The sequence below is a fragment of the Daphnia pulicaria genome, chromosome 6 (assembly GCF_021234035.1).
Source record: "Daphnia pulicaria isolate SC F1-1A chromosome 6, SC_F0-13Bv2, whole genome shotgun sequence".
Taxonomy (NCBI): Eukaryota; Metazoa; Arthropoda; class Branchiopoda; order Diplostraca; family Daphniidae; genus Daphnia; species Daphnia pulicaria.
This window is the reverse complement of record NC_060918.1, coordinates 21,418,763-21,443,978: the sequence shown is the minus strand read 5'-3', so window position 1 is coordinate 21,443,978 and position 25,216 is coordinate 21,418,763. Positions and strand designations below refer to the sequence as shown.

The window sequence follows — 25,216 nt, the reverse complement described above, 5'->3', positions numbered from 1 at the left end:
TCAAAAGAAACAACAACAGAATTTGTTTTTTACACCACAGACCACACACAAGTAGTTTACATACTTGACAAACACACGTAATTATTTCATGGAGCGAATTAGACATGGACACACACCGAGGCGCCATCGCAATTATCTTCGCGAATTAATTTTTTTTGTGTAATTCAAAAAATGTTTGTCGTTTTTTGAAAAATCTTTTTTTTTTCCACAAGAATTATTTTATCAAAAAAAGTGAGGGTGTAATAGGGGGAACACAATCAACACGCCGGCATACACATTTTATTTAATTGTTTTTTTGTTTTGTTTTTTTAGTTATTGTGAATCATTGTAATAATATAGAGCACTTCCGGATGAATATATTTATATGTATACATATAATTTAAAAAAAAGGTCGCGTGTGTGTGCATTTTATATATAAAATAGGAGAAAGCAGCGCCGTGTAATAATCATAACACACACCAAAAAGGCAAAACTTGTCATTTTTTGTTTTTCAATTGAAAAACCAAAAAATTCAAAATTTCGATGGAAAAAATCGTTTCAAAAATCGAATTTTTTTTAAAGAAATAAGAAAAAAAGAAATACAAATTAAAAAGGCTCTTCAAGTCTCTTACAACAGAAACGAACCTCTTCAAAAGTAAAACAAACAAATAAAAAACAATTCGATTTTGCATCTTTTTGTAAATTTATGCACAAAAGTCCAGATAGAAACAAAACTGATTCGAGACACAGAGGAAAGAAGGAGGGTTATATAATAACACACCACATGATTTAAAAAAAATAGAGAAAAAATAGTTAGGTGGTATCTTGTTGTTTTGTGTGGGGGAGAAAAGAAAACACTGTCAAAATTAAAGACGGAATAATTAATTAAATCAACCGGACAAAAATAGCAAAAAAAAAATTATGAATTAAAAAAGAATTGATTTTTTCCCCTCCCTTTGTGTGTGTATGTGTGTGTGGATTCCAAAAAAATGAAACGGGTGAGGACAATGGCGTTCACAGTTTTTTGTCGTAAGTAAAGGTGAAAAAGGAAAAAAAAACAACTGATAGATATTGAGGGAAAGGAAACAAAACAAAATTGTTTTTATGTTACAACAAATAGCACGGCAAGATGTCGAATTGGTGAATAACGATGAACAATTGTTTGACGCGCAACTTTTTCCACGTTTACATCATTTCTATTAATTTTTTTTTTTTTTTGTAATTTTGGTTTTTTCGTGTAGAAAAATATATAAAAATGGTCCACGCTCGTTAACTCGGTCGGTGTACATGTCGGTCACGAACGTCTCTTTTGAATTTCTTTTTTTTTTAGAGTTGACTTTTTCAACAGAGAGAGAGAAAAAATTGGAAAAAGCGGATCGAAAAATGTGTTTTTTCTGGTTTTCACGAACGAAATTAATTTCTCACGAATTTTTATTTTAATAATAGTACCGCGATGGATCGATTTTTTCTGAATTCTTCTTGGCCTTGGTTATTTTTGTTTTTCACTCTCCCAATTTCTAGCGCCGATAAATTACCAAGTTTTTCTCTGTACAACATTCGATAAATATTTTTCTTTCTCAAACAAAAATTCGTTTTTGGATTGACACCATCTTCTTTTTTATCTACGCGCAAAAATAACAAGAAAAAGATTCACAACCCCATGCTTTTGAATTGTCCGTTACATCCAATCAAATTTAAAAAAAAAATTCGCCTCGTTTAAAGTAGATTTTTTTTAGCTAATCGGCCATTTTAAAAAAAATCTCACAACCCAATTAGAAGTGAAAAAAAGTTAATTTCGCGATAACAAATGATTACACAATTCCAATTTTTTTCTTCTAAATTTCATAAAAATGGATTTTCCTTTTTTCTATTCTGTTAAGACTCTCTCTCTTTCTCACACGATCTAATAACGCGCCAAGAGAGATTGCGCGTCTCTCTCAGGTACTGATTTTCTCTCAAATTCCAACAGGAAAAAAATAATAATATTATCGATCGCACCAATTGCCCAGCCCTCTCCCCCAAGGATCTAATTAAATGAAAAAAATATTAATTCCCCCCCCCCAAAAAAAAATATTAAGGGAAAAAGAGAGAGAGAGATCTCAAGGGCCAAGACAACCAAAAAAGAAACAAAATTTGTATGTATATATATATATATATGGGGCGGGGTTTGACATTTTTGTCTGGTAAGTTTTCTGTGCGAGTCGTTAATTTGTTTGTGCGCCTGGGTCGGGGCTTTTTTTTCAAGTGAGGCGGAAGCGAAGAGGACACGATGCGAAGAGGGTTGGTAGGGGGTGGGGATAGAGAGGAGATCGTTTTCACGAATGAACGTCCCAGATTTCGGCGAGGAAGGGCGGCAGTTTCTTGTTTTTGAGCTTGAGAGAAAAGCACATCTCAGAGTTGAGGTTGCCGAGCGTGCGCAACTCGGTTAGCACCGACAGGAGCTTGGCGAACTCCGTCATCGGCCGCACCCGGTGGTTCATCACGTAAGCCTGAAGCGCTTCGAGGTAAATCTCCTGAATCTTTTCCACTTTTCTCGCCTCCACCAATCCCGGTCGTTCTATTTAAATAAACGAAATTTAAATTTAAGGCGGGAAAAATTTAAAAATTTCAAAAAAAAATTCTAATTTCTCACCAGAGAAGATGACGATGGCCGTGAGAAGGGCGTACTCGGCATTGTCGACTTTCATCTGCGACATGCTCTTGCCGAAGCGGAAGAGCGGCTCGGCCGTGTCTCCGACTCCGGCCATGTTGTACGACTCGCGCGTGTAGGGCAGGTTGTTGGCGAAGACGATCGAGTCCGTGTTGGCGTCGTAGCGTCGGGCGCAGCGCAGCATCATCACCTCGCTCGAGCACGCCTTGAGCAACGTGATCTGATCCTCGCGCAGGAGCGTGTCGAAGCCCGGCAGCCGCTTGGAAAACTCGACCGTCAGCTGCACAGTCAGGATCGTCATCTCCGTTATGTGTTTGAATTTGGCGTCGGCGTCCGATTCGTGAATGCCCGACGTCTGCAATCAAAGTAAAAAAATTATTAATTTTAATTTTAAAAGAAAAATTGAATTTGATAAGAAGAAAAATCTTACGGAAATCTTTCTCAGATCCTCTTCGGACGGTTGATCAAATTCTTCCTGGAAATAGACGAGCCGATTGATGAGCTCCTCCTGCTCGGGACTGAGGGGTTTGACGGCCAACCCGTTGCCAACACCTCCGTTGGCGGTGCCGCAAACCACCATGGGCTTCTCATCCAACACCTGTCGGTTCGGCCACGCCCATCAACAACAACAACAATAAAGAAAAATTATAGATGGAAAATTCCAACAGGTTGGAAATCTGTTCCTCCTTTGCACTTACGTGAATGTGTTGCTGCTGCTGTTGTTGTAACTGCTGCTGCTGCTGCAATTGTTGTTGCTGCTGTTGTTGTTGTTGCTGCTGCTGCTGTTGCTGGTGGTGGATGGCCTTGATTTCAGGCTCTTTCATGTCGGGCGATCCCAGCGAACTGGAATTGGGCCGGTCCTTTTCCTTTTGCGCTTTCTTGGCTTCCCTTTTGACGGCGCACTGGTACTCTGGAACGACACCTGGACAACAACAAAACCAAAACAAAAGATAAATTTAAAATCATTCAATAAAAACATAAGAAGAAATGATGAAACCCGTTTGGCAAATATTCAAGTTTCCATTAGACAATGGAAGCCTCTCATTCCAATTAACAACTGGAAGACAAGAAAAAAGAGACGGAATTGAAACCGGATGTCTGCCCGATCGCCCAAACCCATCTCTGATTTACATACACGCTTCATTCTCCAACCCACACCGAAAAACGTCTCATCATTCAACACCGCCAACGGCCATTATTACAGGGGCACTTCGATTCCACATTACAGAGACAAGAGAGTGTAACGAGTAAGTTGATGGCTGTGGGAACACGTCGACACAAAACTACTAATACACGGGCACATAATAAATCCAAATGGCCATCCTTCGGGATGAAATTGAAACGGATAGGAAGGAATGAATTAACAACAACAAACTTACATTCCGGTCGCATGCCAACCGTCAGGCACTTTTTCAGTCGGCACTCTTGGCACTTTCGCCTCATGTACATGTCAATGTCGCAGCCGTTGCCGTACTTGCACTGGTACACTGCATTTTTCGTGATACTCCGCCGGAAGAATCCTGCACAAATTAAATCAAATCATTGAATGAATGAATTCATGATTTGGAAATATAAATTTTTATTGATGATGTATCATACCTTTGCATCCTTCACAGGTGAGGGCGTTGTAGTGGTAACCGGAAGCTCGATCACCGCAGACCAGACACAATTCCTCCTGTTGTCGCGGTACGGGACCTTTCTTCTTCTTGGCATCGGCAAAACTGTCAACCGAGTAACCGCCACCGCCATTGACGCTGCCCGGCGGCGACAAATCTTCTCGACCTGCCCAAATATATTTAAAAAAAAAAAATTTAATATTTTTCAAAAAAATCGATCTATTTTCTAAAAAAATGAAAAACATCTGGAAACTCGAAAAAATGATGAAATCAAGATGTTTCAAATTGAAACGACATGAGTCATAAAAAAAAAGGGTTTTTAAAAAATATTTTTAAAAAAATGTGCACACAAAGGGGGGTAAAAAAAAAAATGTTTTCCCAGAAAACGTTGGCCAGCAGTCTTCTAAGCAACAAAGACGGAAAAAAAGAAAATAAAAATTCGGAGGACACGCAAGGACATGTCGAAGGTCCCACAAGAGACACTTTTTGTCTTAATAATTCCGGAGCCGATTCCGCGGAATATTTAAAAAAAAGAAGAAAAATAATATAAGGTTTTTTTTAAGGCGAACTGGTTTTCTTGTTTGTATGCCGCACCCCCCCGCTAGGGATGTAGCTAAAAGAACCTTTTTCCCTTCATCCCTCTGCGCCTTTAAGCTAAAAATCCTCGACCAGGTCTCTCTCTCACAGGTAGCAACTGACGCGACACACAAAAAGAAGCTTCTTCTTCAACAGCCAATGAAAAGAAATAGAAAAATGGTTTCAGTCTAAGAAAAACCACACGATTGAAATGTGGTTTTCGATTCACATAGACACACACGGTTGGTTAATCGGCCGAAAGAGAAGGTGGAATGAAGGTGACGTCGACCTTGAAAAATAAGAAAATAAAAATAAGAAAAATCAAAAAGCGCCGCGACGCCACACACATTTCCTTCCTTCCCCCCCCTTCTCTGTTTGACGATAGGGCGGGGTTACCGTGACGACGCCCTTTGCCAAATCAAAGACGTCACACACACACAAAAACTCGTGTGTCATCTTCCCGATCCGGTAAAAACCACAAAGGAAAAATTTTGCTGGAAAAAAGGACCTGAAGTTGAGGATGTGTCGGAGGATCGTCGGCCGGGCGGGACGGCCGGACTGTGGCCGCCGCCCGTCGACGATTGCGGACTGACGGATGGCCCGTTGATGTCCAGATCCCACAGATCCAAATCGACTTCGCCAATGTCCGACGATGGGAGCGAATGCTCGTCGGACGGACTTCCGCCGATCCTCTGCTGGACATGGCCGGCAACCTGGTGGTGGTGGTGGTGCAAACCGGTCAAGACGACGGTCGTGGCGATGCCATTGGTGAAAGATGGCGGTTGCATCAAACCGGTTGACGGCTGCTGTGGAGTCGATCCGCCGTAATGCAGATGTTGTTGCTGTTGTTGATGATGATGATGGCCGTTGGCCGTTGTCGTGCTCACAGCGTTACTGCGCATCACTTGACCGGGCAGAGAGTAACTGGCCAGCATTTTATTAGCACCGCGAGTCACGTGACCGTAGGGATACTTGAGCTGTTGCTGCTGATGTTGTTGTTGCTGCTGGACTCGGTTGTTGTTGTTGGACGGCCACGAAGACGGAGAAGATGTGGTCATCGGAACAGACGACGACGAACTGACTTCACCATGATCGCCCATGGTCATTTTGTCAATAAATTGAAAAATCAAAAATTCAAAAAGAAGCTACTAATTGTTTGGGTCGTATGCAAAAACGAGTTAATTAACGAAGCTGCTGCTGCTGGGCTTATCACGGTCTTTGCCCCACGTCGGGCCACATGATTGAATTGAAGAAAAAAGGGAAAAACGACGGTCGCCGATGTCAAGGACGACGGATGGCCCAAAAGCCGCACAACATTCAGTTTTTTTCTACTTGGTCCACGTAACCAGATACTCGGCCAAGGTTGTCCGCCGATACTCAACTCCCCACACAACTAATAACCGATCCGTTGGAAAATCACGACAGTCAGCGAATCAATTTTCACTTTCGCTCTTTTTCTCTCTACAGTTGTAATGAAATTCACCTTTTAATTTCTTTTTAAAATAATAAAACCCCCAAAAAATGATTAAACACTCGCAAGTAGAAGACAAGACTGAACTGGTTGACGTCGCAAAACCGACTGCTAAAGAAGTTGGAACTTGTTCTCGGCTCAACCACTCTCTCTTTTTGTTCTTTTCTTTTTATTCTTTCAAAAGATATTCGGAAAAGAGAAGAAGAACAAGGGACTTTGTGTGTGTTGAGGGGTGGAGGATAGTTTCAATTGGCTCCGCCCCTTTTCTTCAATTCGGTTTCGGCAACTCGACCAGGAAACATTACACCCACCATTTCTCCTACTGCCACCTGACGAAATTTTATTTTTTCGTCTGCAAATCGATTCCACCCACTTTTTTAGGTGGGCGGAGTTTAGACAGGGAAAAAATGGCTCAAGTCACGTGCTTTTTTTTTGGCATTGAAAAATAAATACGCTCGACAGTATTTTTTGGCCAGAAGCTACTTTTCAGCTTGAATAATTCGTTGAATTATTTCAGAAAAATAAGAACCAGCCCCGAGGCTTGATCGAGGTGTGCAAGAGGAGAGCCTCGAGCTAAAAAAATCAACAGGTAAAAAAGAAAAAGAAGAAAAGGAAGACGAACACAGAGAGAAGAAAAATGATGATGAAAAGGAAGAGTGATCCAAAAGATGTTTTCAAGGATGCCCTCGGGCCACGCACGAAGGCCACATACACACACACACAGGTAAAAAAATAAGCGAGGGGGTGGGAAAATAAAGATGGGGCGCCCTTCTTCACGTGTGTCTCCCGTGTGTGTGTTAACACAGAGACACACAGAGAGAGTCCCAATCGAGTCTTGTTTTGTTTCTTCTTATTTTACACGCGGAAAGAAAAAGTCATCGAACCTCCAACGAAAATTGTTATGAGCCTACGCCCGAGGGCTAACCATCTGTTGTTGTTTCTTTTTATTGCTGGGTAAGGGGGGAAGGAAAAACCCCCCAGTGACAGCGACGCACTGGTCCAACCCCAACCGGCAGCAGCAGCGGTGGCCATCTTGATTTTTTCCCAACTTCCGAGTTCCGACTTAATTATCAAACAAACAAACAAAGTCGGTTGGAATTTGTGGCATGTGCCGCCCCCGTCACGCAACGTGTTAGCCAACAAAAGGAGTTGGGGGTGTAGATGGTTAGTTTGGAGGGTTAAACGTTACAACTAATCTCACGTTACACTTTTCTGGGAGATACAAAATACAACAATGAATTGGAGATTTACTTTCTAAATTTGTTAGAAAAAATAACAAACGTCGGTATGGCACCCCCGGTCGTTGCACTTTTTCAAAAAAAGGAAGTTGGAATAAAAAGATACAAAAGTCAAAAGTAAATGTTTATAAAATAAAACACTCTCGATTTCTTCCAACAAAAACCAGACGAAATTTTTCCTTTTAAGGGAGGGGAAGGGGGGAGAAAAGGTGACGTCACCTTCTGTCGTGTAAAAGGGACCGTGAATTGCATTCCCCTCCCCCACCACCACCAGAAAGGTGCACACTGTAACAGGTGCGCAAACAAGAGGCAAAAGGGTTTTCTCTTTCGGTTGGTTTGGCGCTGGAAGCATTTTTCTTGACTTTGGTCGTTTCGTTCGTTCGTTCGTTCGTTCATTTTTTTTCTACAAGGGCACGACAATTAAAGTCCGGGAAAAAGAAAAAAAAATACACACACGACGGCGACCACCACCACGTTTTTTGGGTAGCCGAAAGTAAAAAAAAAAAAAAAAATCAGACAAATTGAAGGTGAATTTCATCATCATTCAAACGTGAACGCTGATGATTACACACGTATCTCTCTCGGGGGATTGTAAAAACTAGACGAATATATATGTCTATCATTTCGGAATTTTTTTTTTTTTTTTGTCTTGTATTTTCTTTTACGTTTCAAGGGACGCCAAACATTTCACCCTTCACGCAGAGTTGATTTTTTCCCGGGCGCCGCGACGCCATTTTGATTTTTCGACTCTCAAATTCCTCTCGTTTCTTTTTTTTTATTATTATTATTTTCCCGATTTTTCCAAGGACACGCAACAGACGGAGCGTTGCCGAAATTCTCTCCGCGGCCAAAAAACTATTGAACGACATTTTTAAGACACATTGCGGCTGCACACTAAACTATAACTACTATTACAGGCGCGCATCACTTGATTAGCTAAGCGCGTCGTTACAATCAACTAAGGAAAAAGAAGAAAAAAAAATTTAATTCCCAGACTACCCACTCCCCTCACATTTTTTGGTATTTTTTTTTTCTCAGTTTCACGCGCGGGAAAATTCAAATTTTTTTGAACGTTGAAATGATTTTTTCACGTTTGATGGATCGATACAAAAAAAAAATTGTATAGTCAGTAGAGTAGAGAGTAGATGGTTGCCTGGTTTTCTGTCCCGAAAAAAAAAATTCGATCGTGAATTCGGTCACGGCTCTGTGGATCAAAAGTCAACGTCCCGCGTTCAAAAAAATGGAAACGAGAACGTTCTCAAAGTCATTCCCAAGAGAAGAAAAAAAAGGGGTTTCAATCTTCACTGGAGCGTGATGATATTGAATAGTAATAAAAAAAAGGGGGTTACTCAATTCAAATTTAATTCAATTAAACTGCTAATTTAATTGATTTAACTATTAAAAATAGAAATGTTTAACGATTAGTTTTCTGAAAAAAATAAAAAAATAAATTAATGTATTGGAAGAAGGGGGTAATCAAATGGAATTTTATTAATTTTGTTATTTATTTTTCACGATGCAAAGTATTAAAAAAAATAAAAGTGAAAAGCTTGCGGCAAGGTGAACGAACCACCCTAAAAACCGACAAACACAAAAAAAAACTTGTAAAATAAAATAAAATAAAATAAAATAAAAATCTCCTTTTTCTTTCCGGCTTTCAAGCGGAACGAATTACGTCCACTCGATTCCCTTTTCCATCCATCCCGCGGACTTGTTTTAACGATCGTCTCTATCTCGCCCAACAACAACAACAACAACAACACATACTCGTTGTTTTTGTATAATGTTTGTTAAATGCTCTTCTCGAGTTATATCATAAATATCGGCCTTGTTTTTTCTTTTCCTTTCACCAAAATTTCATGTCGGGATTTTTCTTCTTCACCTGTTTCCGTCTGCCCAACAATGGCGCAATTTTCAAGGGCGTGTATATCCTCGACCCGCATATCCTTTTTTATACATTTCCAACGGCCGCAAAAATCCTTAAACATATGCATGGCACAAGCAAAAGTATATTATTACGCCATCGCCGATTTTTCTTTCTGGCTTGACGACAGAGAACCCACCACTCCACTTGAGTACAATAAAATTCGAGTTGCCCTTCGAGGAAAAAACTGGTTATTGGGTACGATGGCTATCGGGGTGAAAAAGTTAAAACCAGGTAAAAAAAGGAAAACCCCCACGGGAAAATTTCGAATTTTTCCCCTTAAAAAAGATTTCTGACACTCGAAAAATACACCCCTGGAAACAGTGGAAACTAGTCAGACTGTCAACCGTTTTACGATTGAGATAGGTCTGGTTTTTTCTGACTGTAGAAATGTGATAAGAATGATTTTTTTAAGTTGAATGAATTGAAATCAAATGTCAGACGATATACCCCTAGGGCTATTTTTCTATCGCTCATCAACACCTGAAGCCATTCGACGAAATAAATCCAATCCATCCCAATCTTTTTGATTGGGCGTGGCGATGGTGGTGGAATACGTGATGGATTGCACGATCTTATATGCCCCCCACCCCCCACCACTCCCGGGCATCCAATTTTTGTTGTTTGCTTCTTTTTAAAAAGAAAAATCATTACAAAATAAAAATCCAGAGAGCTAAAAAAATTATTATTTTTCTCGGTAACTTTTGTGATGTTGTTGACACAATTGTTACGTTGGCGATTGCCTCGGGCTAATCAAATCAAGACGCAATAACATTCCACCTCTCTATAAAGGACTGCTCCGAGAACCGCTTTTTCTTTTTAATAACTTTTTCTTTTTCCTCCTAGTCGATTAAAAATAATAAAAAAAGAATCTTTCGATGAAAAGGAAAATATAACAAAAACACACACCTGTTGTGTTTTTCGTCAACAAAGATTTTCCAATTGTGTGTGTGTGTGTGGCGTCGCATTTGAAATAGAGACAAGGCCGGGAGAATTCAGTAGGACGGTGGTGCGGTCAACACCACCACGAAATAAGAAGAAGAAGATAAAAAAAAAAGAATGAAATCAAAAAATAAAAGGGAAATAACCGACCTTGGCCGCTTTGGGATGAACAAAATATTTCCAAAACTTTCTCTCTCTCGTTCTACTATAGTGGGAGAGAATGTCTTGTTGGGCCTATGGTCTGTGTCAGTCCAACATCATCATTAGTTGAGACAGTATATAATCAATGTAGTATTTCTTCCCAATCTGGATTACATAACTTGGGGAAACCGAGTTTATCTGATCATATTTCTTCCTACAGAGTTTTGAATTTATGAATCAGACAGACACACAACAAGCTCGGGAAAAAAGATGGTGGTTGCAAGTACGGGGGATAATTAACCTTCGGACGTCCTTGGTCTAACGTGCGGGAAGGTAAAAAATGAAATAAAAAAAAAAATCAAAGACGAAAATTGTCCCAACTTGTTTTTTTTACGGAATGAAATTGTGGGGGCCATTATTAATTAAGATTTGTTTTTTTATGACATTTTCCGAGTGAATTGGTCTCGTAGCGCCCCATCACGACATCTGTCGCACTCGTTTTGTGAAAATATTATGACTCTGTAATAATTATCTATTTCGGGAGAGAAAAAAATAAATAAATAAGAAGGGGCAGGGAAAAAATTCCCCATCTCTGGAGCAATTGAATTCGTAAGTCACGCTCAAAGTTAAAAAGTAGAAAAAGTCTAAAGGGGAGAAAAAAAGAAGACAAATAATCATTCGTGAGTGGTGATGGTGGCGCCATCATCTTTTTTCCCCACTTCAATAAACGGCCATGACCGTCAACTTTCTCTCGTCTGACTTAACAATTCAAATTTCTTTTTCTATTACTTTTTTGTTTAAATTTCAAATTTTACGCGCTCTTATTTACGCGGGTTTGAAAAAAATGAAGTAAAATGAAGTAATTGCCCGGGTTATTTGGTCTAATAAAAAAACATTTAAAATGATTAAACTTTAATTCTAAGGAGAATTATTCACTACGAAAAATGCCATCAAAAACTGAAAAAAAAATTTATTTCTTTAAAAATAAATAAATGTGTTTTCTTCTTTAAAGTGTGCGCAACAGGTGCGCGCGGGATTCTTCTTCTCCTTTTTCCTTGCGGGAGTATTATTTTTTTTTTCACGGAACTCAGCGGGATAGTCTCATCTGCCATAATGTCTGCTCGAGTAAGAAATATACCGACGACAGATGGTCGAAAGAACCACACATTTTACCATTTATTTATTTACACATTTCTTTTTAAAAAAATATTTGAAAGGCATCTAAAAATAGATCCGGCTGCCGTACAATCAAAAGAAAATTTGATTTAAATTTATTTTTACTTCTTAGAATTTTTCAGAATTTCATTTCAAAATAAATAAATCATTTTTTTTTTCTTTCTTGTAATTCAAACGTCGATAAGGCACTGCTATATTTTTCCTACCCGCTTTTGTTAAAAAACGAACAAAAATTATATAAAGAAGTCGACAGGAAATTCGGTCGTGACACTATTTCCCCCAGCTCTATTCTTCGATTAAGGGAAGAATTCTTTTTTCCCCTTGCGTGCGTGTCGTGACTTCCATTATTGTGCGCAACTGCGACCGACAGGAAAACGAAGCAAGGAAATCGCGACTGCGTGCTTTCTATTATAATGCGTACAGAATAATAAAGAAAAAAAGCCCATTTCTGTGGATGGATGGATGGATGGATGTATAAATACACGTAGAGTGTGTAATCATCCTATAATAATCGCTATCCAGCGCGACGCTTCAAAATTCTTTTCAAATGTCGCCATCAACCAACCGCAGGTCAACTCTCAATTCTTCTTCTTCTTCCGTTTTTCTTGATTTACTTTTCGATGATTTATTCTAGAATTTTCCATTGAAAATTAATTTGAATGGGGGAAAAAAAAGTTCAATTTTTTTTTCCTTTTTAAATTTTTTCCGTCTGAAAATATTGGCGCCATCTGTGGATTAAAAATACAACTGGACATTGAAATTCTTTAATAGCCCTCGGGGCAGTTGCGGAACCCCAAGGTTGAGTACACCCAACAAGGCGAAGAAGAAAAAAATCTACGGGGAGAGAGTCAATTGTTGAAAAAGAACAAATAATAATAATAATAATACTCAAAAGACATAAAATAAATAATTGAACGCTCCAGGAAATGGCGCGTTTCATTTTTGTTTTCTCTAAAAAAAAAAAAAGTTAATCAGAAAAATCGTGACTCCCGAAGTGACTCTCCCATCACCACCCACTTGAAACGATTTCAGAGCCCGCGGGAATGTTTGGTGGCGCATCGCCGAACGAGAAAGTGGTGCTCCGACTGGCTCTTTCTGGCTATATTTAGTCTATGATATATAATAAACGCCCTACTTACATTTAACACAAAATATACAAGTCGCTCTCAGCCTGTTTTTTGATCTATAAAAGAATTCCATTTTTCTTCTGGTTTAGTCTCAAAACATTCTGGGAACCGTGTCTGGTGTTTTTGTTGTCTCCTCGTCACCCGTTTGACACCTCCCTTTCTCCCGAAGTTGGCCGACCATTATTATAGCCGACGATATCGGTTTTCTTTTGGCCCTGGCCGTTTTTGTTTGGCGTCTCGACTTTGTCTTGGTCGGTCGGTGACGGCGACCGACCGAACCGAACGAAAAGAAAATCGGACGACGACGTTTTTCAAATGCGCCCAAACGGATAATCGAGGTCGAGGCGTCGTGCAGGTGAACAAGGAACAGAAAAGAGTCCAAAAAGATACAAAATAAAACCCCTGGGGCGAAGGTGAACGTGGAGATTGAAAACTGCGATGACATTGCGCCACCGCCATTCTTCGGCGTTCCGAGTCTCGCTCCGTGAATTTTTACTTTAAAGGGCCTTTTTTTTGTTGTTGTTGTTGCTGTTGTTGTTGTTGTTATCTGTCAGAGTTTTGTTTTTTCTCGTTTTTCTTGGTGAGGCACCGACCGGTTGAAACCGATAGGGAAAAAAAAGAAAAACTTTCTAAAACTTCTTGTATACGCACAAATTTGTCTTACCAAACGAAACAAAAGACATATCAAGGCTAAATAATCTTGGGCGCCCAACTCTCGTCGCCATTCTTTTCGTTTGGCGAAAAAACCCAAATTCACAAACGCAATTTTTGGTTATTATTTTACAAAATCATTTCAAAGTTGTTGGCATTTTTCAAAAAATTCGAATTTTCCCGCGGTTTCATTTTCGACCGCTAGATGTCGCTGGCGCCAAGCGGCGAAAAATAACACCACACACAACAAAAAATCCCAATCGAATAAAAGTAAAAATGGGGATAAAATTCTTAATCTAATTGACTGGGCCACTATAGCTTTACTACCCCACCCCATCCACCACTCCTTTCTTCTTCCATCCGGACGCCGAGTTATTATACACATAGAGAGCAGAGAGAGCCCCAACAACCGACCGCGGACTCAACGGGCGGAGGGCACAACCCAAAAAGATCCGGTTTTACGTGTGTGTGTGTGTGTGTGTGTGTGTCGATGGATATTCTTCCCCTCTCTCTTCCATTCTAACCGTCTCGGCACGTGATCGTGACCCTCAATTGAGGCTTTATCGACACACACACACACACACGAAAGTGTGTTACAAAGACGGACGGACGGGGTTCGTTTCACGGAATCCTTATAGAAAGCGGATCGATCGCTTCTCTCCTCAATCAAAGGCGCTGGAAGAAAAAGACGACGTGGGTTGGTGGTGGTGCTCCTGCTACACACATCGAAGCTACAAGGGTAAAATGCAGGAAAAGAAAAGTTGTTGGAACTGACCCAATTTGCCTCCGCCGCCTCCGCCCGGACTGAATGGCGGCTCGTAGCTGCCCGTCGACATGGGCGACGGCGAGTAGCCGTTGGACGATGAGATGACCGAAGGCGGCAAGGTGGACCCCCGTTGTTGTAATAGTAGTTGCTGCTGTTGTTGCTGTTGTTGTTGTTGCGATTGGCCGTCCAGCATCAGCAGCCCGTCGTTGGCTCCCCTCATCGACATGGAGGAGCTGCTGGGCGGAGGCGGCGGTGACATCGAGTCGACCGACATTTGCCCAGGCGATGGCAACCATTCCTCCATGGCGCTACTGCTGTTGTTGCTGTTGTTGTTGTTGTTGATGATGATGTGGTTGTGTCGGGAGCGCTTCAACGGACTCGGCGAGTGGACGGAGCCGCTGGTCGACGCCCCCAAGGTGGGCGTCGTCGCTCCGCCGTAAAACGAGTGGTGCGGATGGTGCGGATGCGAAGACGACGGAGAAGACGAGTGGAGCAACGACATGGAGATCGGGTGCATTGCGGCCGAGGGCGACGTCGGAGAAGGTGAACTACCCAATGGGCTGCCTCCCCTAAAATATTAAAAAGATAATTAATTAATTAATGAATTATTAAAATTCAATTCAATGGAAAATGTTCAAACTAAATCAAATGTTTCGACTCCAAGGATTAGTAAAGAAAAAAAAGGATCAAAGAAGCAGAGAAGAGGATCGTTTTTGGTTTTGTTTTTTTGATGAAGCGCATGCGGATTGGCAGAAATTTGGTGAGGCGGGAAATTCGAATTTTTTGGGGGGGTTTTCAAAACACCAAACCGTTTTGTTTGTTTTTTAGGTTTAGATTACCCGGTACTGATGCGGGAGCGTGATCGACGGATCGAACTAGCCGAGGACGGAGAAGGAGAAGAACAAGAAGAAGAGTTGTTGTGCAGTTGTTGTTGTTGTTGCGTGGTGGGCGAGTCGGAGGTGGAGCGCGGCTCCGTTTTGATGATGGTGGCAACCGAGAGGACCGACGAGGCCAGCCGGATTCTCTGCTGCTGCTGTTGTTGTTGTTGTTGTTGCGGAGGAGGCTCACTACTAATCACCACACCTTCCATACTGTTGATTCGATTACGGGAGGCTGGCCGGTAAAACACCCGGCCGCCGGCCGTCGTCGACGAACGTTCCAACTGTTCCACTTCCATTGTTCCACTCACACCGCAAACCGACACTTTTTGTTTGATTTTTCTTTTCTTTTTTAAAATCTTTCGGTTCGCCAAAAACCAACAACAACAACCCAAACGACACTCTCACTTGATGGAGGAGGACTAGCCCCGCCTCTTTTTAATTTTTTTAATTTCAACTTCCAATCAACAAACAGAAAGAAGAAGAAGAAGAAGAAGGAAGAAGAAGGCGGTCGTGACAAGACAAATCTTGCACCTGCAAAATAAAAAAAATACAAAAATATTTCAATAATAAAAAAGAAATTTAGAAAAAAAAAGGGGCTAAAGGGTAAATAAGATTTCACCACACACACACAGACAGACAAGACTGGAAATCGGACAAGAGTCAGCTCGTTGGCTGACCTCCGGCGTGACCCAACAACATCCTGTGGCCCGCTCGGTAATAGCTGATCAGATCAAGGACTCCCGGGAGTCTTTTTTCGTGAGTTTCTCTCTCTCCTACACCTACTACTACTATACTACACTCCAGTCCATTTTGACAATGTCACAGCTAGCTCGCGAGTTGCAACCAATTTGGGAAGGAGAATTAAATTTAAAAACAAAACTTGACGTTTTGAAATTTCGGGTAGAACCGGCTCCAACTAAACAACCGACACCCCCCTCCCGACAGTCAAGAAAATCACGAAGGACACAAGGAGAGTCGGTACACCGGCGCAGAGTAACGAGTTTTCTCCCCGTCTCCATCTTGGTCCGTTCGTGAGAGATGACGATGATGATAAAAGCTCAACTGCAAGTTTTTGTTTGTTACACGAACGAACGAACGATGTAGAGAGAGAGGAAGAAAAACCTTGAAACTGGTTGGTACCCCACCAAACTTGAATGCAAATCAAGTCTGGAGAGTATGTATCTCTTTTCTTTCTTTCTCTTTTGTTATATTATCCAAGCATATTATAGCCCAGGGCAACAAGCAGAGCGAGCAGCAACAACAACAAGGTTTCAGAGTTGTTGTCTATCTCCCAATCAATAAATTTGTACATTTTTCTCAGATGAAATAAAGACATAAAAGTAGAACGCGGGGGGAGAAATATTAAAATATTAACTAGATCTTGGGTTATTCAATACCTGACGACTTGTCGGATGACAGACAGAGAGAAAGAAGAAATTCGAGATATTCCCGGCTGCGGGATTCGATTCGACGAGGGGAAGAAGAAGAAGAAAAAAAGAAAAGAAAATGAAATGGGAAAAATCATATATTAAAAAAGTCTGAACTCTCCGATTCCGTTTTGTATTCCGAGATGATGATGAAATTCTTTTTGGTTTGTTTCGTGCGCCCCAGTTGAGAGGATCGCCCACATTGTTCTCCCGAATAACCAAAAAACCAAAAAACAAGCCCGAAAAATGTCAGCCAATCCAGACGGACAGATCCGGTTGCAGAACTATGGAAAATGTCACGCGGCGTCAAGTTGAATTGATCCACAAGTCTATAGTATCCGGCGGATGTGACAAGAGAGTTTTTCTCTTTTTTAATTCTTTTTCTCTTATTATTTACTTTTATTTCGTCGGGGAAAAAAAAACTACAACACCTGTCGGGACGGGGCTATAAATTCAAAAGAAAAAAAAAGGCCGCGCGCGTTTATACTATTCCGCGCGCAATCATTTATATATTTCCTTGCCGTTCCACCGCGATTGCTTTAACGATTTCCCAATCATAAAAAGAAAGAAAGAAGAAAAACCCCCACGCGCCCGCTCCGGATTAATCGAGACACTTTTTTCTCTTTTACACACAAAATAACTACAACAATAATGACGTCACGCTTTCGAAAGACGGTGTATAAAATTAAGAGTCACGTGACTGATGGAAAGTTTCTTTTGGGTAGGATTGACCCTCCCCCCCCTCCCCCAAGGTCACACCGGAATTTTAAAATTTTCATTTTCTTTGAAAAGGCGTGGCATTTCAGAATAAGGTCATCCGAGGTTGAACCCCCCACTCCCTGACAAGACCCAAGTCTCAATAAAAATTAAAAAATGTTTGAATGGCGTCCCATATTCCCAGGCTACATCACCTGTACTACACACTACATACCCGTATAGTTGTAGACGGGGGGAAATTAGGTCTGCTCCGGGGGCCAACAAACCCAACAGGTGCACCACAACCAGCACATGTCGTACAAAATCAACCCGACTACACACAAAAAGTGTTGGCAAATAAATTAAGAGCTGAGTAAACACAAGAATTGATTCAACTCTCTCAATCAATGGAGATAAATAAATAATAAAAAGAATCGAAATGAGGGCACTTGGCGTCTCATCATTGCGCCGCCGAATGGAATTATTGTGCAACTCACACACACACACACACACACATTTGTCGTGACAAAGACAGATGGTTGATACACACGTCTGCCTGTCTGCCTGCCTGCCTGCGCGCGTGTATGTGGAAAAGGGTGGGCGCCCTGATCGTTCAAGGTAAACGAGTCGACTCGTCGACTTTCACGCTCTGATGGTAGCGAAATGGTTAAGTCGCTGAAATAATAAAATATCCCAAAAGTTCCATCGGAGAAATAAAGAAAAAAGGAGTTCGCCGTTAACCAAGGACACGCGTAACAACAACTCTCATCCATAAATGGCAAATCGAGCAAGAAGATGTAACAAAAATTCCCGCCCACCCCTGCAGCAGTAGTCAAACCCTGGTAGTAGCCCGAAATAGTTTCAATAAAGAATTACTCCCCATCCAACAAAATATTTGTCAATTAAATTTTTCACGAAAATCCTTTCGACGCGTGTGTCGTGTCTTTTTCCCGACTTTTTTTTAGGTCATCCAACGCCTTCAGCTTATTTCGCCTTGCACTTTCCATGGCCGCCTTTTTTTTATTTTTTGGGGCTCCCAGTTCTCCCCACCTGCACTACAAGGCGCAGAGACGGTAGGGAATTATTTACCTGGAAAATAAAAAAAGGATTCTTCTTCTTCTTGTCTGTCGACAAAGTGAAATATATCCGATCAATGTTGCATGATGCGAGTTGACACACACAGACACACACCAAACAAAACTTGAGACAGTCGGTAAAATATACAAGTCGTCGAATCGAAAAAACTGCACACAACTTTTTTTTAAGACGGGAGAAGAAATAACAAAGCAGCTGCAAGCTCTCTCCACTCCAGCGTCCGTGTATACACTAATACCTGGAGAAGCGGGCGCGGGAAGACGGTGGAGGTGGCGCACCTCCCTCCTAACCTTCTCTCTCTCTCTACACGAAGAAGAAGAAGAAGAAGAAGAAGAAAAGAGAGAGCTAAACAGCACACACGAGGAGAACGAAAAAAAGAATTATTTTTATTACATGATTATGGGGCCCCTCTACCAACCACCACCACCACCATCATCAACTTCTTCTTCTTCGGGCCGGCATATTCCGGTTTTTTTTTTTTTACCTGGGCTGGTGGGAGGAGCTTGTGTCATACCCCTGGCGGCTATGGGAGTCAACCATTTTGGGTTTTTCGACCTCCTTTCTCGTTTGTAGAATAAAAAAAGAGTCGGCGTAGAGTTTTTATTTTCGGTGGATGGGATGGAGAGAAAAGCCGCAGAAAAACCCATTTGAAACGCTCTCGTTGCAAAAGAGAGGAGAGAAAAGACGAGAGAAAAAGTGACCGCAAAATAAGTAAAAAAAAAATGACACAAACAGGAGCAGCGTGTGCCGCCCGCTTTCGGGAACTCCCGAAACAAGAAAATGAGGTGGCGGTTTAACCCAGTTACCAAGAAAGAAAGAAAGAGGCTTGAGCTTAGTCTCTCTCTACCGCCCGTCCTACCTAAACACACACTTACTAGACTTGGGAACCAATTGGAAAAAAACTAGGCCAAACCGTAGAAAAGAAATCATTTCTTTATTTATTTTAAAAGGACCCAGATTCCGAGAGTTAAATAACAATGACGTTAATCATTGTTGAAACCACCTACGCATTTGACCTGCGACAATTTCATTTTCAAGGGTCCGAATTGTATGAACGAAAAAAGTCGATTGAACGCGAGGGAGGGCGGATTGATCCCGGGTTCCGATTAGGGCCACCTAGCGGCGGGATGACGTCACTTTCTCTCCCGGTGCTCTGTGCAGTGCACACACGATATCGTCGGACAAGTTCAACGACCCGTACGTGTAGAAGACGAAGAAGAATGATTTGACATTTTTCTTCTTCCTCGGGAAAAACCCATCAAGTGTGTGTGTGGACACCCATCCAGGGGACCGTCCAGTAACTCTACAGCCTGAGCGGGGATTACAAATCCGTCCATAAATCATGTCTCTAATCTCGTTCAAGCCTCAAACGACAACAAGTCAAGTAGTGAAGGCGAAACAGAAATAAAACACAACAAAATATTTAATCCCTCCCAGCAGCAGCCGAGTCTTGCATATTATATCAAATTCATTTTTCTAAAAACTTTACCGACGCCCAAATCTATAAGCTGTGTGTGTATGCGGTGGCGTATAATCCAACCAATGCTTCAACACGTTCGGGAGAGAGAGGGGGAAAGTATTTAAAGAAAAAAGTAAAAAGGTTCAAGGTTGAACTAATCCCTCATAGATTCGTGAGAGAATAATAATTGACATCCTGTTGTTCTTTTCTTTCTTTGAAAGAATGGAAAGTTATTCCTCTCCTTTTGTCTTATTCCCCCCTCCTCCCTCTTTCTAGGATTCACGCCGGGGTTGTTTAAAAAATCCCCGACACAAACTTTGACTTTGTACAGGTACCACCACGACTGGATTTTTTAAAAGACTAAAAACTAAAGGGCTCATTGTGTATGTTGTACGGTACCTCCACTCGTTCGTGGTGTGGCAAAACCGGATGTTTCTCCACGAAACATATGGGGTAAGGAGAGGGGGGGGACAACATTTTTGAATACGTAATGAAAATGTGTGTGTGTGGTGCCGTTTCCGGGTTCTGTAAACACACACACGAAAAACCCCGACATTTTTGTAAAAAACAAAGTTTAAGGAACTTTATTCTTTTGTTTCTGTTTGATTAAAAGTGGTTGTGTCTACACGAACAAATTGTTTGCTTTTTTTTTCTTCAAAAAGGCCGCCATTTTTCTCTCACCCCCGAGTGAAGAAAAACAAACAAACATTTAAGTCAAATTGGATTTATTCCTCTTTTTTAAAAAAGTATTTGGAGAATCGCTGGCATCTCTCGGATTGACGGATGGTTATCCATTAGATTCCATCCATTCCTTCTACCACCTCTCCCCCCCCCTCTTCAATGATGTAACGTGACGCTCCAAGACATTTTCCCGTGGATATCCTGAAGAATGGCGAGTGGTGGGCAATAGACAAAAAAACAAGGAGCTCGGAAAATAAGAAGAGTGAACGGACGGGAAAATTTTCAACGCGTCACTGCGAAACTTGCAATTTCATCGCTCATGATGAATAGTCACTTTGTTTGAGGCAATATTCCCCCCCCCCTCTCTTGTTGTTCTATCGATTACGCCGCGGGACAACAAAAAATAACTTTCTTCGAAAGTTACAGTCCCCGTTTTTCATATTAAAAAGAAACAAAAACACAAAAAATCGATTTGCAATGAAGGAGAAACAAGAAGGTAGAGCTAATACAAAATGGCATCAAACAGCCGAAAAAAGCGAATTTCTGGGTTATTATACAGTTAGTGTCTATCAGGTCTGGTGACGTCAATAAGCGTCGGTCGGCGTCGTGCCAGAAACAAAACAAAACAAAAAACAAGTGAAAGTGTGTCACTTTCGACTAGACGAAAAACTCTACAACGGTGGACTCACGCCCATCATCCGTCTCTCCACTTCCGTCCGATCGTCCGTGAACAATGACCTCTGCCACGTTTATTCCCGTATGTTTTTCCCCCCTTTAAAAAGAGGATAACACACGATCACCATACAATCCTACCACCCCTACACCTTTTAGAAATCTGGTCCTTTTTATTCTTTACTTCTCTCCCGACAACACACACATTTTCAGGTGACTAAAATTAGAATATTTCTCGTGAGGTCCTTTTTTCCTTGTTCCAACATTGGCACAAACCAAGTCCTCCCCCCCTTCCGACTTCTAAACAAAACCCCAAAAAATAAAAACAGAGTTTGAGATGGAGCCAGAAAAAAGTCGAGTATAAAGAGAGCGTGAGTCTTGACCCCGTCACCACTCCCGCACGCCCACCACCATCACCGCCGTTGCCGCCGCACAGACACACAGAGCCAAGTCGAGCGCGGCGGATAAGGAAAACTAGGTCACGCCAGATTATTACATGTATATACTATATACTACCTCCCTGTTTTTATTCAAACACACACACAGAGTCTATAGTCTACGCAGGCTATGTGCGCGACTGGGGCAAGTTAACAAATACAAAACTATTCTGTGTCGCTTTTGATAACAATTCAATGTGACGATAAGCGGCCAACGTGAATACGTTATGCCCTCAAGACGGACGAACCGAATCATTTCTTGTTCATGTCTAAAAGGGAAACAAGAATCAAAGAAAAATAGACAAAATCAAGTTGTCGTCATGGCAACGGGGTCAACAATCACGAAGTCTATCCATTCAATATTACAACAGACAGTGAGCAAAAGAAAAAAAAAACTGAATCTGCAGTTGTTGAACCCTATTGGCTTTGTTTGGGTTCGCAGAACACCACACACACACAATACACAATGTAAGTGTGTGGCACGTCAGAGCTAGCCGGTAAAATGTGGAGATGGAATGAAGGAATTTATAGCTCACTTGACCTCCTTTCTTCAATAACTTATCCATCCTCTACTGCTGCTGCTGCTACTACCCTATTGGCCATTTTCTTCTTTTATATTTATAGAGGAAAAGTATAGTCCTTTTTAGAAAGAAAGAAAGAAGAAGAGTTGATTGCGTTTTTCTTGGCAAAGTGCCTCACCAAGTAAGTGGGCGTTACCCCCCACCCACCACCGCAAAAAAATCTACTAGTACGACGTCTCCTAACCATTAGACTCCCCCCCAAAAACCCCCCATAGTGAGGGGGGCAATTTCATCAAAAGCTCCAGAGACTCGGTCGTATATATATCCAAACTTATAAGCAGGGGCGTCGTTTATCATCATCCCACCCGGAGAAGAAGAAGAAAAAATAAAAGTAAAATGATTACATCCAAGTTAGAAAAAAAAAACAAAAAAACAAACTTCTTTTTTGTTTCGGCCATCAGAGAGTTGGTTGACTTCATCATCTAGTAGTCATCACGACCGCAACCGCAAACGGTCGGTTCTCGGATATCCCAACCACCCGAACGCCTCAGAGGTTTTTGACCAAGTTTTACGCGAGCACGGAGGAGCCTAGAAAACTTTGTCCTCGGGAGTGACGACGACGTGAGTAGTGAAAGTGAAATAGGATCACATGACACATTCCACCGTCAGCAGTAGCACACACTACACACCCCATTGAGAACCAGGAGAGAGAATTAAAAGCAAATTTGTCTTTTGATGTTAAAGAATTGGGTGATGAGATCACGTCTTTTAGGGTCCAGTTCATCACGAGGGCCACATGAACTCAATCAAGAGACCCTTTTTTTCCCTCCCAGACTCTCCACGGGGGGGTTATTTCTACTTGTGAAAGTCAATCACGTACCAATTCAAAGAAATATATAACAAACCAAACACGCCCAACCCAGACGCTATTCACCTATTCAAGAACGACGACATCATCACATATACATCACCTTCAATTCGGGTCCAGGACATTCACTTTATTATGTGACTTTGGTGGGTTTGCCTAAATTTTTACTTTGAGTCACATTGTCCATCCCCACCCCCACTCCAACCCGCTTTGTATTTTTTAACCGCTAGAGAATTTGTTTGCGTTGACTAACAACACGCGTGAGTCTAGTCGATCCTTTGCTCGACGTTAACAAAATTTCGTTTGAAAACATAAAAAAAGAAAAAGTAGCGAATTCAGCAGACTGACGACAGTTGCGTGCGGGATGTGACCCCATTCTAACCGTTTCGGGAGGGGTCGGCAGAAAAGGGGGGGGGAGGAGTCCCGCCCCCCGTGATTCTTTTTCGTCTGCCTAGTAGTAAGGGGGGAGTTCTCTTTTTTCACGTCGCTCTATTTACCAACAGTGCGTGATAAAGAAATAAAAATCTGCAACCGTCAAATACACAAGAAGATGCCAAATGATTTCCAGTGAGAGACACACGGGGGTCTCTCGTTACCGAACGCGGTTGTCACGGTGCAGAAAAGAATCGCACTGATTTCCTGTCTTTGTGTGTGTCTGTCTGTGTGTGAGCTAATGTAGTCGAAAGACCCTCCCATTCAGAGAAAAAATAAGACGCCCACGTTCAATCCCGATTCCTATTCAAATTGATTTATCTCTTTCCCGATTTCTTTCTAAATTTGGCAGAGTGTTCTCGGTAGTAACCGATTTGCCGATCGACGAGTGCGAAATTAACGTCATCCCTGCCTACCTGATGCATTATCCCCAACGACAAATCCCCGACATTTCTTTCTTTTATAAATAAAAAAAAGGAAAGTTTTGATGTATAAAAAGATTGTGGACGTTCAAACTCGGTCAACCGGGAACGATTGCCGAAAAATCGATACAATTCTGGGTCTACACGAGTGGGTGGTATCAGAAGGTAGAAAACTTTTTTTTTTTTCAAATGAAATAAAAGAAGTTTTGGCTAATTATTGAAGGGGAACCGAAATGGGTCGTATTAGAACCAACAAATTTATATCTGTGGGGAATTTGAAGGTAAAACCCACAATTTCTCCGAATAGGAGGGACAAAAATACGCCCATTTTCTTTGGAAAAACTCTTTTGGTTTTGACAAGAAGTCTAAAAATCCTCCTCCTCCCGTTCAACAAGAAGAAATTGAAAAATTCATTTCATCAATGATATTTTTTCAAAAGATCTTATTTACATCGTGAGCGCGGGCTTGTGTAATCTGATTCCGTTTGACCCGGCGTGTTCCGTTTGTGTGGCGCGTCTTCTGCCTCTGCTCTCGGTCGTGCAACAAACGGCAAAGTTTCGAAATACAAACAAAATTAATGTTTTCAAGGTTACGAACTTGAAAATGTATGAACACGAGACATCAACACACACACGACACTTTTGGCCGAAATGTTTAGAAAAGAATTTTTTTCTCTTTTATGTGAAAAGCGAATTGGGAAAAATATAAAAACCACGACAGACAGACAGACAGAAGAACCGCGGGTTGTTGGCGAGATTCCAACAACTTCTATCTAGTCAAACTCTACCATATATATACACACACACACACACACACACCAACTCGCCATGTATATGTACGGCCTGAGAGAAACTAGGTCAGCCACTGCGGCATACATACACACTTGATGGGGAGAGAGAGGGGGGAAAGGGAAAAACATTGGAAAATGCCTGGGAAAAAAGAAAACACACACACAAGAGAGAAAGAGCTTTTTAAAGATGGAGGCCGATGGAAACTTACCACTAAGAGTCTCGATTGAAGTAAACCAAATTTGCACCAATTGTTTTTTGTTCCTCGGTATAATGCACAGTCAATTTAAGCAGGCCGAAAAACCAAATGAAAAAAAAAAATCCGAATGCAATAGTCGATTTTTCGGTTACCAACACTAAGCACACACACCAACTATTCGTCCGCTCTGTCTCCGGCGGACTGCACATGAAAACTGAGTTTTAGGGGAGGAGAATACTCAGACCACGACTCACCACAATAACCGAATCTTTTAAGTGGACTCGCTTTCTATTCAGATATTTTTTAATATTCCAGATATTAGTTTTGGAGATGATTCCAGTCTTGGTAAAATTCGTTTTGGTATTTAATCATTTATTTCTC

The 25,216-nt window shown here is 41.4% G+C and overlaps 1 protein-coding gene across 4 annotated transcripts; it reads right to left on the bottom strand.

Moving 5' to 3' along the window:
* Positions 1 to 25,053, bottom strand: LOC124342615 (ecdysone receptor-like). Of its 4 annotated transcripts, none has more exons than XM_046795656.1 (9): positions 24,848 to 25,053; positions 15,097 to 15,669; positions 14,267 to 14,826; positions 4,229 to 4,411; positions 4,009 to 4,149; positions 3,328 to 3,551; positions 3,060 to 3,227; positions 2,612 to 2,984; positions 1 to 2,536 (listed from the first exon to the last, which is right to left on the bottom strand). In XM_046795656.1, the coding sequence occupies exons 2-9, from the start codon at positions 15,432 to 15,434 to the stop codon at positions 2,295 to 2,297; spliced, it is 2,229 nt and encodes a 742-aa protein (XP_046651612.1). In that variant the 5' UTR covers positions 15,435 to 15,669; positions 24,848 to 25,053; the 3' UTR covers positions 1 to 2,294. The 4 variants fall into 4 exon arrangements, with proteins under 4 accessions (XP_046651612.1, XP_046651613.1, XP_046651615.1 ...); XM_046795657.1 differs by lacking the exon at positions 24,848 to 25,053 and adding an exon at positions 18,351 to 18,648; XM_046795659.1 differs by lacking the exon at positions 15,097 to 15,669.
* Between the last annotated feature and the right edge of the window lie 163 nt (positions 25,054 to 25,216).